The sequence below is a fragment of the Phacochoerus africanus genome, chromosome 5, assembly GCF_016906955.1.
Source record: "Phacochoerus africanus isolate WHEZ1 chromosome 5, ROS_Pafr_v1, whole genome shotgun sequence".
NCBI lineage: Eukaryota > Metazoa > Chordata > Mammalia > Artiodactyla > Suidae > Phacochoerus > Phacochoerus africanus.
In genome coordinates this window covers 101,044,595-101,059,463 of record NC_062548.1, presented here as the reverse complement: position 1 = coordinate 101,059,463, position 14,869 = coordinate 101,044,595, and the positions used below count along the sequence as shown (strand labels likewise).

Sequence of the window (14,869 nt, the reverse complement as noted above, 5' to 3'; positions counted from 1 at the left end):
ATCATTACACAGAAGAATGGATTTGTGGATAAGTTACAATCATCGAAATTGAAACGCTACCCGTTGGTCCTGGAGGCTCCTGGCAATAACGTCCATCCTTGTACAACAGTTCTGTTATCTGGTAAGACAGAAAATGCGTACATTGCAGCAAGAGAAGCAAACAAGAACAAATACAATCTGAAATTGAATTCTTGAAATAATAAAGCCTCTCCCCAGTAAGGTATTATTCTATATCACAGTAATTCAACACCACCCCCACCTGCCAAGGCGATTGTTTTGTTTTTAAATAATAGGTTTGTCTTTTAATAGCAAAAACAAAACAAACCCATGTTGAAGGAAAACTGCAATGTTTCATGAAATGTCACCAAGAAAGCCTCTAAAGTGATTTGTTTATATATTGTTTTATTTTTTGGGTTTACATATTGTCTGAAATAAATTGTTATAATAGGAAATCGCTTATTGGGATTTTCAACCAATGTCACTTGTCCATGTATTTTGTTTTCAGCTTTATTGTAATTAGACCAGTTTCCTCCTTTTAAAGGAGGTATCACAGAAATAATAAAATATCCTGGACCACTAAATAACTTTTATAAATGTTTTTCAACATTTTTTCCAATTATTTTAATGGCATTAAAACAAAAGGGAGTCAAAAGTTCTAAGGGTGTGTTCTCATTGATTCTTATCAATTAAATATACAAACACTAAAAAAGGCTTACCCTGCGACATCACAAAATTTCAATTAAAAAATCAAAATACATATTATATGGTGCAAATGATTACAAAACCTACAGTACTGACATGCAACTTTTTTTTTTTTTTTTTAGGGCCACACTCACAGCTAGGGGTTCCTAAGCTAAGGGTTGCATCAGAGCTACATATGCTGGCCTACACCACAGCCATTCAGGATCTGAACCACGTCTGTGACCTACACCACAGCTCACAACAACGCCGGAACCTTAACCCACTGAATGAGGCCGGGGACTGAACCTGCATCCTCAAGGGTACTAGTCAGATTTGTTTCCACTGTGCCACAACGGGAACTCCTAACATGTAACTTTTAAACACACTATTTGACTATATATCCACATGCTGAAAAGAATAAGAAAGGAAATGCCAGTTTTTCTGAAGTGAGTTAGGAATTCCAAATTACTTTACGTGTATACTACAAGTTAATTTATTTGTTCTTTAAATAGTGCCTGGTACATATTAAAAGTATTACAACTCAAACTATAGTTACTCCTTCAACTATTCATTTTCTAATATGGACAATCAAGCAAAACTGACCACACCCCACTTTACTCCACTGTGAAATCATGCTGCAGTTAGTAGCAAATCAAAGAATAGTTAAGGTAGAAACTGCTTAAAAGCAAAGCAAAACAACCCTCACCTACAACATTGTTTTTTAATCAACATAGATGGGTAGAAAAAAAACAATAAATCCTACTAGAAGTTGTGGCCACACCTTAGATAAAGGACAGTCATATTCAATACTAAGTTTTGAACAAAGACATTTAGTAAATTGAAGAAAAATCCTTCTAGTCAAAAATTTACTTCTAACTATAAATCTCAACCGTTTAATATAACTAACTATATAGTCTGCATGGAAGTATTATACTAAAAAACAGAACTGAATGAAAATAAGATGTATTAAATATTTAAATTGTGAATTCCAATAAATAATTTGCACTCTGATTTTACTAAACTACAAGTATTCTTGTAATTCAGCATAAGGATCGTGGTATTTCCTGCATAAAAACAGTTAACTTTAAAAAAGATAGTTTAAAAATTGATCTGTATATTATTTAGATATAGAAGATACATTTATAGATATACTTACACAAACATATATATATATATATATATATACACACACACACACACACATGTATTTTAAAATAATTATTAAATCTGTATGGTCAAATGTCACTGCAATAACGTTAACAGTTGTTTTTTGGAAAAGTTGAAAACCTTATGAGGAATTTAGAATTTAGTCAGGGCTCACTTTAATAATAAATTTCACACTCCAGGAAGGCAGTCCTATTTTATTTTTATTTTTTGTCTTTTTAGGGCTGTACCTGTGGCATATGGAGGTTCCCAGGCTAGGGATCTAATCGGAGCTGTAGCTGCTGGCCTACGCCACAGCAACGCCAGATCTGAGCAGTGTCTGTGACCTACACTACAGCTCATGGCAATGCCAGATCCTTAACCCACTGAGCGAGGCCAGGGATTGAACCTGCACCCTCACGGATTCCTTTCTGCTGAGCCACGACGGGAACTCCGGAAAGCAGTTTTAAAACTATCAACCTCAGGTTCAAAATTCATTATCTCATAATGATACATTATAAATGTATGAAGCTATTATAACTTTTGCTTTTTATACATCAACCTCATGATATGCAGTATTAGGAATACTTACCTTGCTCCAAAGATTTATATCCATAGACCTGCAGGGGGCAGCAAAGGATTAAAAATAAACCCAGGGATTTAAAAAATATTTTTAAGTTAAAACACACCAGCAATTATTATACGCAATGCATACAGGTCAAAGCCTTAAAAAAATGTTTTCAAATCAAGGGGAATTTTTAGGGCAAGGTAATCTTAAAAAATCGACTCTCACTTTGAACCCTCAAAATAAAGATTAGTTTGGGTAAGAATCATTAAGAACCATCCTTAAATCTTGGGGTCCCAGTATGATAGAGCAGGATATGTGTATGGTCTCAAAGGGTCTGGCCAAGACTGCTTTTTACTTGTAATGGTGAATACAGTAGCCATATAACAAGAGAAATCGAACACCTCCACTGAGTGATCATAATTAATATCATTAATGAGATGCTGATGTATAGTTTATGATCTAATTCCCTGAGGAGAGACACCATTCCTGCGGTATTCCAGCCAGGGATGTAACAAGAAGCTAATCAAGGAGAACCATCATAAGGAACATTCTCTACCCTGCCTGTATTCTCTAAGACTATTAATGTCATACATAACAAAGGCTGAGAAACTGTGTCAGATTAGAGAAAATTAGAAAAGACAAATAACATCCATCCCTGAACTGGATTCTGAACAAGAAGGAGGAAAATACCAAAAGAAAAAAAGAGAGAGAACATAATTGATAAAACTGGTATATAATCTGTATTAGACAAATATATTCCAACAATGTTAATTTTTTTTTAATTTGTCAACTGTGCTATGGTTATGTAAGGGAATATCCTTGTTCTATAATTATATACTGACATATTTAAGGGTAAAAGGTCATGACATATGCAACTTAAGCCCAAATAGTTCCAAAAAATTAAACGTTTTTATACATATGCATGTATAACTAGGTGGAGAATGCATAATGATAACATGGCAAAATGCTGAAAGTTATAAGCAGAGTATAAAAGAGTTCTCTGTACTACTCTTGGTAATTTTCTATAAATTTGAAATTACTTCTTTTTTTTTTTTTTTTTTTGCCTTTTCTAGGGCCGCACCCATGGCATATGGAGGTTCCCAGGATAGGGGTTGAATCGGAGCTACAGCCGCCGGCCTACACCACAGTCATAGCAATGTGGGATCTGAGCCACGTCTGCAACCTACACCACAGCTCACGGCAACGCCAGATCCTTAACCCACTGAGCAAGGCCAGGGATCAAACCTGCAACCTCATCGTTCCTAGTCAGATTCGTTAACCATTGAGCCACGACGGGAACTCCAATTTGAAATTATTTCTAAGAAAGCAAAAAGAATGGCTCACCCAAATTTTGCCTGTATAAATGAAAAATCACAAAACTGGGTCACCAATGAAATAGTCTTACACTATTTCTTTGTAAACTTAATGTCCATAAGCTTTGTATACTTATTCAAACACAGAATCTACTTTAAGAAGACTAGTTACATGTTCTCATGATAATTTTACAATACAAATATAATTTATAAAATATTTATAATTATGTATAATATATTACATCTACATTGTAAAATAAAAAATGAACAGACCTTTTTAAACCAGTACTCACAAAAATTCACAGCCCTCTTTATTTTATTTATTTATCTTTTTTGGTCTTTTTGCCATTTCTTGGACCGCTCCTACGGCATATGGAGGTTCCCAGGCTAGGGGTCGAATCGGAGCTGTAGCCACCAGCCTACGCCAGAGCCACAGCAACGCGGGATCCGAGCCGCGTCTGCAACCTACACCACAGCTCGCGGCAACGCCAGATCCTTAACCCACTGAGCAAGGGCAGGGATCTAACCTGCAACCTCATGATTCCTAATCGGATTCGTTAACCACTGCGCCACGACGGGAACTCCCTCACAGGCCTCTTTAAATTTGGGGTTGGACAATTTGGGGTGGACTGTTTTGGTATAATGAGTTAATTAATAAGGCACCTTTTTTTCTGATAACAAACTATTTACAAAGAGCAAATAAATGAATGCTTACAAGGATATCCACAAAACCTTTCTGGATTATTTCCTGTGCTTATACGTCATCTTCACAACTGTTGAAACAAAGGTATGATGCATGCTATCTTTCTTAAAGAGAGAAGAGTCCTATCCAAGAATGTCCAATGGTCAGTGGTAAAGGGCTTCAGCCTCTTCTGGATACTGAGGATTCAGATTAAAATGTCTACTTAAGTATTATTTAAGCTCATTCCTATTGTCAATGATCCAGTCAGTCAATCTTTGATTTTGGGTTTCTTTATGTACAAGCCCAAGTGAGCAGCAATGATATTAAGCCCAGACATCAAAGATACATGTCTGGGAGTTCCCGTCGTGGCGCAGTGGTTAACGAATGCGACTAGGAACCATGAGGTTGCGGGTTCGGTCCCTGCCCTTGCTCAGTGGGTTAACGATCCGGCGTTGCCGTGAGCTGTGGTGTAGGTTGCAGACGCGGCTCGGATCCCGCGTTGCTGTGGCTCTGGCGTAGGCTGGCGGCTACAGCTCCGATTCGACCCCTAGCCTGGGAACCTCCATATGCTGCAGAAGCAGCCCAAAGAAATAGCAAAAAGACAAAATAAATAAATAAATATCTATTTGCAATCAGCAAGGAGCCAGGTATGCTTCTTGCTATAAGGATGTGGTTTCACTGGCTCAGAATTTTCACTCCATCAAAAAAAAAAAAAAAAAGATACATGTCAGTTTCTCTAACTGGTGCTAGGACACTCTGGTTGATAGGGAGGTTCTATTTTATGTATCTGCCAACTCTCCTTAATCATCTCTCTTTTCCCCTTCCTCCCCACTTTTTAAAAATTTAAGTATCTGGGGTAGCTGCTGTGGTGTAGTGGGTTAAGAATCTGAGTGCAGTGGTTCTGGTTGTTGTAGAGGCATGGGTTTGATACCCCGTCCAGCACAGTGGGTTAAAAGGCATGGCATAGGTCACAGCCACAGCCTGGATTCAATCCCTAGCCTGGGAACTCTAAATGCCATGAGTGCGGCCATAAAAAAAAAATTACAGTTGGTTTACAATGTTTTGTTAATTTCTACCATACAGCAAAGCAGTTCAGTTACACACATATGCATATCCATTCCCATATCTTCATGTCACTTATTTTTACTTAAAAACATTCAAAAGGAACTACTGACACATACAACAACTTGGATGGATTTCAGGGGCAGCACGTGGAGTAAAAAAAAAAAAAAAAAGGCCAATCTCAAAATATGATACCTCTATGAACCCATTTACATAAAACTATAAAAGTTGAGAACAAGTTAGTGGTTATCATGGGTTAGGGATGGTGGATGGGAGAGGGAAAGAAGATAAGAGATAGTAGGGGGCGGGGCTGTGGTGAAGGCACAGTTCTGCCTTCACTGCGGTGATAGGTACACAAATCTATACATGTGAACTAAATGTCAGAATTATACACACACACTGTACATATGTAAAATTCCTTTTTTAAAATTTTTATTTATTTTTTTAGGGCCGCACCTGAGGCATATGGAAGTTCGCAGGCTAGAGGTCCAATCGGAGCCGTAGTCACCGGCCTAAGGTGTCTTTGACCTACACCACGGCTCATAGCAATGCTGGATCCTTAATCCTCTGAGTGAGGCCAGGGGTTGAACCCATGTCCTCATGGATATTAGTTGGGTTCATTACCACTGAACCACAGTGGGAACACCAAAATTCCTGTTTTTGATAATGTACTATAGTTACATAAGATCTTACCACTGGGGGAAAATGGGTACTGAATATATAGGCCCTATGTGTCCTACCTTTATAACTTCCTGTGACTCCATAATTATTTTAAAACAAAAAATAAAAACTTGACCCATGCCCCTCTAGAATCTTTAACTTAGGTTAAAAGCATCCCTCCTACTAATGCACAGTAAGGAAAGCTTTAAAAAAGGATGAAATCTTATCTATAAGTGGGGGAAAAAATGTTTATGAAGCCTTGTGCTTAGTATTGTCTTTCTTTTGAGTTGAGAAAAATTCTTTGAGCAATCAGTTAGCAGAAGACATGATAAGCTGACCTAAAAAGTATATCTCTTGGCTGTAACAGAAAACAATCTCTCAATTAGTACAAGGAAGTTTTCACCTCATCCATCCACCATCTACAACAAGGTTCCCCAGACTTCTTGACATTTCCGTATGTAAAAAAAAATTTTTTTGCCCAATAGTAAGTGAAAGAAGACTAAGCATTCAAAATATGAGGATAAAATGCTGTGCAGTGAAGGTAAGATATGGTAAAATTCTATATTGATTTTTAAAAATCAGGCATCCTTTTTGGTTAGGCTAGAATCAGCCTTAATTCCAAGGAACTTGAGCCCATAGACAGATGCCTACCACACCTAAGGAACTGGAGCCTGGAAGGTGGAAGTGGGGGTGGGGGAACGATAGAGAAATGAATGTTGGAGGAAGTGAGAAGCCCATGCCTAAAAGCGCACAATATTGAGAGGCAAGATTTGTAGTGGTTTGTCAGCTTTTCTGTACCATGGACCCCTTTGGGAATTTGGTGAATTCTTCTCAATTACTGTTAATTTTGTCAGGTGTGATGATAATATTACAGTGGTTATGCTGTTTTATTTAAAACAAGTTCTGAGGTGTACACTGAAGTATTTATAGATAGAATGACAAGAGGTCTATGATTTTAAACAGTCCAGGAAAAAAAGGGGGAGTGGGGTGGGGAAAGAAGAGATGAAACGAAACTGCTAAAGCTGGTGGGGGGTTACTTGAGAGTTCTACTTTCATAAAAGACTGAAAACTCCCTAATGAATAAACACATACCATCCCCTGGTCTAAATTTTACATCTCTATTCCAACACTCGACATTAATAAACTGGGCTTTCTTTTTTAGAAAAGCTACTTTAATCATTTCTTTCATCAAACATCAACTTAATATAGAATAAAAAATATTCTTAAAATAGTAAATTGTGATCAAACCTGGCATGAAGTACCTAGGGAAGGCATAGAGGCAAATTTTAAAATTGCACATATACCTAAAACAACTGAACATGACAAAAAGCCCTACCTTGAATGTGAAGCTTCAGACAGATGGCACAGATCTAGGAAAAAACAACTAAGCAAACACACAAACTCTACACAGAATTTTTTAAAACTAAGCTCATGTGAACACTGAAAGTATTCTTGCTATTACCACTAATCCCAATTCAAAATTCAACTAACACTTTTTGGTCCCCTTTGACTAAGTTTTGAGAGTTGTTTTGTTGATCATTCCCTTCCAGTTTTCCAGTCATCTACTCAATCTCTCAGAAATTCTCCTTCCTTAACCGGTCCTTAAAGGCAAACCTCTGTACTACGTTCCAAGTGCATTATAGTCTTTTATTTTTAAAACAATCCTGCATGTAGGTATTTAAATTCCTCATTTCACGGAAGAAGAAACAGACTCAAGTGAAGTACAGAAGTTTCTTCACCAGAAGTTCCACAGGCACCTCAAAGGATCTCACAAATCGCTGATCACCTCTTCCTGCTGTCCTATTTCCCCACTTACCCACACCCACAACCTTTTCTCCCCATTTCGAATATCCACTATCAGTTTGTATTCATTGCGTCAATCTTTCATTGGCTCAAAGCCATCATTCAAGGTCTAAACCTCCTAACTTAGAAAAACATCATTCATGAAGAGCCCCACGCTACCATACTGGCTTTATCTCTTGCCATTATTTTGTGTTCATGCCACTCTTTGATCAGGTCCCCAAATGCACTGTCCTCTCAGCCTCAATGCTCTCACCTAGAATGCCCTTCCTTCCCCTGGGGAAATTCTTACTCATCCTTTAATGCTCAGCTTTACACATCTTGTTCTGACCCATCCCTCTTGGCAGAAAGAGATGGTATCTTTTTATAATTAAAGTATAGTTGATTTACAATGTTGTATTAGTTTCACCTGTTACAGCAAAGTGATTGAGATATATTTTTTTCATATTCTTTTCATTATGATTTATTACACAATACTTAATACAGTTCTCTGTGCTATATAGTAGGAACTCACTGTTTATCTATTTTATATATAGTAGTTTGCATTTACTAATTGCAAACTCCTAATTTACCCCTCCCCCACCCCCTTTCTCCTTTGGTAACCATAAGTTTGTTTTCCACACCTGTGAGTCTGTTTATATTTTATAAATAAGTTCACTCGTGTCATATTTTAGATACCACACATAAGTGATATATAGTATCTCTCTTTCTGACTTACTTCACTTAGTATGATAATCTCTAGTGTATCCATATTGCTGCAAATGGCATTATTTCATTCTGTTTTTTCTTTTTTGTGTTTTAGGCCCCACCCACAGCATATGGAAATTCCCTGGATAGGGGTTGAATTGGAGCTGCAGCTGCCAGCCTACACCACAGCCACAGCAACACCAGATCCAAGTTGCTTCAATGGTACAGACTCCTACTTTTTTTAAGTTCAAACTGTCGCCACTGAGTCAGAAAATCCCTCCTTATATCACAGACCTCTTTAACTGTGGACTACAAAGACTTAACGCTTCCAAGCCAATCCTGAAACATTTTTCCTTTTCTTTTTTTTTCCTGTAGCCACACCTGCAGCATATGGAAGTTTCCAAGCCAGCGACTGGGCCCAAGTCACAGCTGCACAGTCTGATCCTTTAACCTACTGCTATAGGCCAGGGGTCAAAGCTGCAGCCTCTGCATTGACCAGAGCCACTGCAGTCAGATTCTTAACCCACCGCACCACAGCAGAACTCCACATTTTTCTTTCTTTTTTTTTTTTTTTGTCTTTTTAGGGCTGCACTCATGGCATGTGGAAGTTCCTAGGCTGGGGGTCCAGTGGGAGCTATAGCTGCCGGCCTATACCACAGCACAGCAACACCAGGTCCGAGCCTCGTCTGCAACCTACAGCTCAGGGCAACGCCAGATCCTTAACCACTGAGTGAAACTAGGGATTAAACCCGTATCTTCATGGATGCTAGTCAGATTTGCTACCACTGAGCCACAACTGGAACGCCCTACATTTTTCTTTTTGATATATTGTATTGTCTTTAGTGACATTTTGTCTGTTAGAAGTGACTCAGTATTTCTGGTGGTGAAGTTTTCAATAATATATAAAATGTACACTGCCTTCTTCCTGACTTGAACTTTGTTCAGCCAGTGCTATTGTTAAGAGGAAAGATAGTCTTCCTCATATTAAACATCTTGCTCTGGGTTTGACAGGAGAATTCACTAACTTCAGAAGTAAACGTCCTTTAAAAATACTTCTAAAATAGCTTTATTTAAAAAGAAAAAAAAAGTTTAAAGGTAACGATTCCCTCATAATCTTGAATAATCTCACCCTAACTAAGCAGCAATGAACTGACTTTGCCTCTGTATGTTTTTTATTATTTTTATTTTTTTATCTTTTTTTTGTCTTTTCTAGGGCCACACCTGCGGCATATGGAGGTTCCCAGGCTAGGGGTCTAATAGGAGCTTCAGCCGCCGGCCTATGCCACAGCCACAGCAACAGCAACAGCAGATCCAAGGCGCATCTGCCACCTACACCACAGCTCATGGCAACGCGGATCTTTAACCCACTGAGCAAGGCCAGGGATCGAACCCACAACCTCATGGTTGCTAGTTGGATTTGTTAACCACTGCACCACGTCGGGAACTCCTGCCTCTGTATGTTAACAGACTAATTATTAAATTGCGAAACTTTCGGAAGGCATTATACTTGACTAGTTTTCAGTAATCATCTGCTGAGCTTACCAACTTACAGAAATATTAGCTTGACACTTTATTTGAAGAAAATAGTGTTGGTCTTTCAAAAATATTGTGGAAAGCATTAAAAAATTAACCTGGGCCCAAAGAACACATGGGAGGAACGACTGCTTCTTGGACCATGGATTTAACACTATCAGGCAAGTAATACAAAAGGGAGATAACTATTTCAAAAATTGCATTCCAACATCCAAGATTCTCTTAGGATTAGCCAAAGTGACTATGACATCTCATTTAATGTTATATTTACATTTATCATAACTATGACTAATTCTTTTTTGTGAGTGACTTTGAGTGACTCTCTTAGATGCTCGTCTTCACAGGAGCTGTAAGACTCTACCGGCAACACCAATCTGTTCCGTTTTCTGCTAGTCCCTCAGCCCGTTCTAAAGTTGCCGGACGAGTACAACAGGACCCTGAGAAGCATGTGATAGGTGACCGTTTCAAAAGCTGTACTGAATGTACTGACGAAGGGATTTTAAAATACATGTACTATTTGATTCAGTGTCAAATGAAAGAACAGAAGGCTATGTTAATGCCAAGATAATGGATTGTGACAACGTTCTGAATGTTTGGAGAGTAGGAGGAAAAGAAATTACCACTAGTCACGAATGCTTCAAATTATGCATATTTTTATGATTCATGCCAAATTACCACAACCTGAAATTTTCTGTATCTACAGCAAGAAAACTTCATCAATATAATCTAGTTTTAGGACCCACAGATCTAAAATACTTCCCTGGAAAGGACTAATTCAAACTTATTTTTCTAGGGTAGACTCTCAGAGCAGAGACCCTGACAAAGAGAGAGCCCTGGAAGTCTGCAGACAGTGACAAGCACATGCGAGTGAGGAAACAATCTGAAGCTCAGGAAACTATGTGAGAACTTTGCAGAAGCTCCAAAAAAGACAATTCCCAGTACTCACACAGCGACTGGAACAGTTCACATTCCCAATAATCTCCAAATACATGAGATTTGGATTTGCAGATCGAGTACTCAGGAGGATGTTCCCTTCATACTAGGGCTCAACTAATTTAGTGAGAATAATCCTAGACTAAAAGCTGCTCTAGTCCCACCTCACAAAGCAGCAAAACAAGCACTAAGAGAACTGTACCAGGTAACTTAACTCAAGACCATTGAAGAACAAAGCTAAAAAATATGTAGAGGAATTTTTTTTTTTTTTAAATCCACATCCAGGGGTTCACGCTGTGGTGCAGCGGGTTAAGGATCCAGTGTTGTCTCTGCTGTGGCTCAGGTCACTACCAAGGTGTGGAGTTTGATGGCCTGACATGGTAGGTTAAGGATCTGGTGTTGCTGCAGCTTTGGTGTAGGTGCCAGCTACAGCTCAGATTTGATCCCTGGTTTGGGAACTTCCATTTGCTGCGGTTGTAGCCAAAAAAAGAGACTACATCCACTAGCACAAAAATCTACATCTGACATCCAATCAGAAATTACAAACAAGTACAAGTGTTTGATGCATAATGAGAAAAAAAATTAATAGATTTAGCAGGCAAAGGCATAAAAGTGTCTACCACTGATATCTCCATATAGAGAAGAAGGAAGAAGCATGAGCATGTTAAGGAGATATGGAAGATATTTTTTAAAAAATCTGAATTTCTAGAAATGAAAAATACAATGTCTAAGATTCAAATACATCCTAGATGTATCTCTGCCTCAGCCAGGCCTCCAAACTGCACAAATTAGTCTTCTTTCTTCCGAATAAAAGACAATTCCCTTTACCTTATTTAAAATATTTTATTATCTGGAGTTCCTGCTGTGGTGCAGTGGGTTAAGAATCTGACTGCAGTGGCCTGGGTTGCTACAGAGGCATAGGTTTGTTCCGTGGCCCAGTGTAGTGGGTTAAAGGATTCGGTGTTGCCACAGCTGCAGCCATAAAGTTTGAAAAATAAATCAATTAAAAAATAAAATAGAAATAAATAAAATAAAATAGAATACTTTACAATCTATCCTAACCAATATATACTTGCTGAATTAAAGGGAATGCTCAAAAACAAAGGCAAAAACACAGCATACAGGACCTCAGTTATTAATTCAACATTGCTGATCGGGTGCCGAGTATTAACATCTACATGCTGAAGATAGAACAATAAACCAAATACACAGGGAGCTTATGTTCTAATAATCAAAACAGGAGTTCCTATTGTGGCTCAGCGGTTAACAAACCCAACTAGGATCCATGGGGATTCGGGTTAGATCCCTGGCCTCACTCAGTGAGTTAAGGATCCAGAATTGCCCTGAGCTATAGTGTAGACTCAGCTCTGATCTGGCATTGCTGTGGCTGTGGTGTAGGCCCACAGCTACAGCTCCAATTGGCTCCCTAGCCTGGGAACCTCCGCATGGGGCGGGTGTGGCCCTAAAAAAAAAAAAAAAAAAAAAAAAAAACAGCTACCACAAAATCTGTCACAAAATAAGAGCATAAAAAGATATGCATGCCTTTATTTAGGACCTTTTTTTTTTTCCAAATTGTATTTAACTTCCCAGCCCACAATAAACTAGAAACAGCAAATTATTTAAGTGTATGCAGGTTACTTAAGGTAAGTATACTGAAAGTTGTCAAGAGGGACAATAAAAGAATCTTATAGCAAAGATGACACAAAATTATAAAGTAGAAACAGAAAACACAGCAACCAGACACATTTACTGGAAGAGTAAGCATCTCTGCATACTTTAATCATTAAGCCACCAAAAGTTTAATGACTGATCTAGGAACATAAAATTTGTTTTTTTCATCATATTAGATCAATTATAGTCCAAGTACTTTGCTTACAATGTCTAGGATTTGTGAAACACAGCAACTGCCATTCAAACTGACTAAAAATATAACATTAGTAAAGCCAAAAAAGGAAATGCCTACGACCTGGAAATTTATATGAAAAACTTGTTTTCAAGTTTTTTTTATGAAGGACAGTTACAGGAAAAGTCACTATATTTCACTTCATAATGCACTATAGATTCTTTTTAAAAATCTCACTCTACCAACATTCTATCTACTTGATTACGTATTCCGTATTTTTCAAATTTTATTTTTAAAAGCACAGACCTTGGTTGTTGTTGTTTTTTTCTAACCTCACACAAAACAGAAAAGTATTTAAATGCATGGCGGTATATGAAAGGAGTGGATCTGCACTGGCTAAAGAAAGGGCAGCAGCAAGAATCCCACCCTACCTGTTCTATTTCTTCTTGCCCACAATGGAGGTTCTGGAGATGCTGACAGAAAACCCCAGTGCTCCCACCGATACTCTAAAAATTACTGGGATCGATATTAGAAGTCATGATCATTAGAAACACAGAAAGAAAGACAAAATAAGCAACTCTTACTTTTGCTCCCACCACTGTTAACAACTGATTCAACAATTACCAACTCCTCCTATAACCAGAGAGTGGAAGGTGCTGGCAAACAGGGTAGATAGACTGTCTCAAAGTTAACACCCCAAATGTACCTTACTAATTACAAAGATGAGGTTCCTTTGCAAGGGAGAGGTGTGGGGGCCACCACTGTAAGCAAATGATTAAAATCAACTTATGGCACCAATACTAGACACCTGACATTATACCCTTTTAGAAGGGCCAATCTATGAACTCTATTTGCTAAAAAATATTCAATCTGAGTCTGGTCATGAGGAAAAAGTGAGATAAACACAAAATATGAGAGGGACATTCTACAGAGAAAGAGACCCAGAACCCACCACCACCACCCACAAAAAAGTAGGGAATTGTTCTTGATTAAGAGAATAGAGACAGCCATCAAATATCATACATGAACTTAACTAAGTCCTCAAAAAGAAAAATAGCTATAGAAGAAAATTTTAGAACAGCTGGGATGATCTTAACCCAGAGCCTATCAGATGATGTCATAGCACTGTTAATTTTTTAGGAATGATATTGGTATTGTGATTATACAGATGATGACCTTATTCTTAAAAGACATATACTGAAGGATCCAGCATCATGATATCTGCAATTTCAAGGAGTTCAGGGAAAAAATGAGAAAAAAGTACGCATGCGCGCGCGCGCGTGCACACACACACACACACAAACACATCAGTAGAGAAAAAGGAAATGAGAGAGAGATAGCAAGGCAATATGGTAAAGTATCAACAACTGGTGAATCTATATAAAGGGTATGTGGGTATTTACTATTTTTCAACTCATCTTTATATGTTTATTTTTTCAAAATAACAAAATTGAAAGGAAAGGTCATTCACATTCCCCGAGCACACAGAGGAGAAGAGTAGTATTTCACTGAATAACGGTCTTGTAATTAAATGCTCAAAGTATAAATCAAATACACATGCAAAATTGTTTCTAACTCCAACCCACCATTTTCAAACAGTGCTTCCTTTTCTGAAACAAGACTTTTACCAAATAAATATTTTTTTCTTGGAGTAGATGATATAAAAGGCATTTTAAACCAGTTCAACTACTTAGTTGGAAGAATAAAACAGATAAGGTTATTTCAGGTAACTAGTATTCTGGAAGATAAAAATATCTGTTTTTTGCCTCACATGGTAGGTCAAAAAGAAGAAAGCAGTCCAAATTCAGGCAAAGAACATATTAGATAAGGTGATCATCTTACCTTCTAAAGCCCAGAATGAGGCTGCCTCTCAATGATGTAAATGAAAGAGGCAATGTATTTGATTCCACTGCAAAAGAAAATGACCATCGTAAGACCCCAGACCAAAACCAAAAGCTTATATC

At 37.9% G+C, this 14,869-nt stretch overlaps 1 protein-coding gene across 1 annotated transcript in view; it reads right to left on the bottom strand.

Annotated features, from left to right (window-relative positions):
- Positions 1–14,869, bottom strand: part of LRPPRC (leucine rich pentatricopeptide repeat containing) — a 113,743-nt gene that overhangs the window by 59,730 nt on the left and 39,144 nt on the right. Inside the window, exons 14-16 of the mRNA XM_047782166.1 lie at positions 14,748–14,814; positions 2,417–2,444; positions 61–118 (exon numbers count right to left, since the gene is read on the bottom strand). Of these exons, the coding sequence (XP_047638122.1) occupies positions 61–118; positions 2,417–2,444; positions 14,748–14,814 (153 nt within the window). The remainder of the gene's footprint in view (positions 1–60; positions 119–2,416; positions 2,445–14,747; positions 14,815–14,869) is intronic.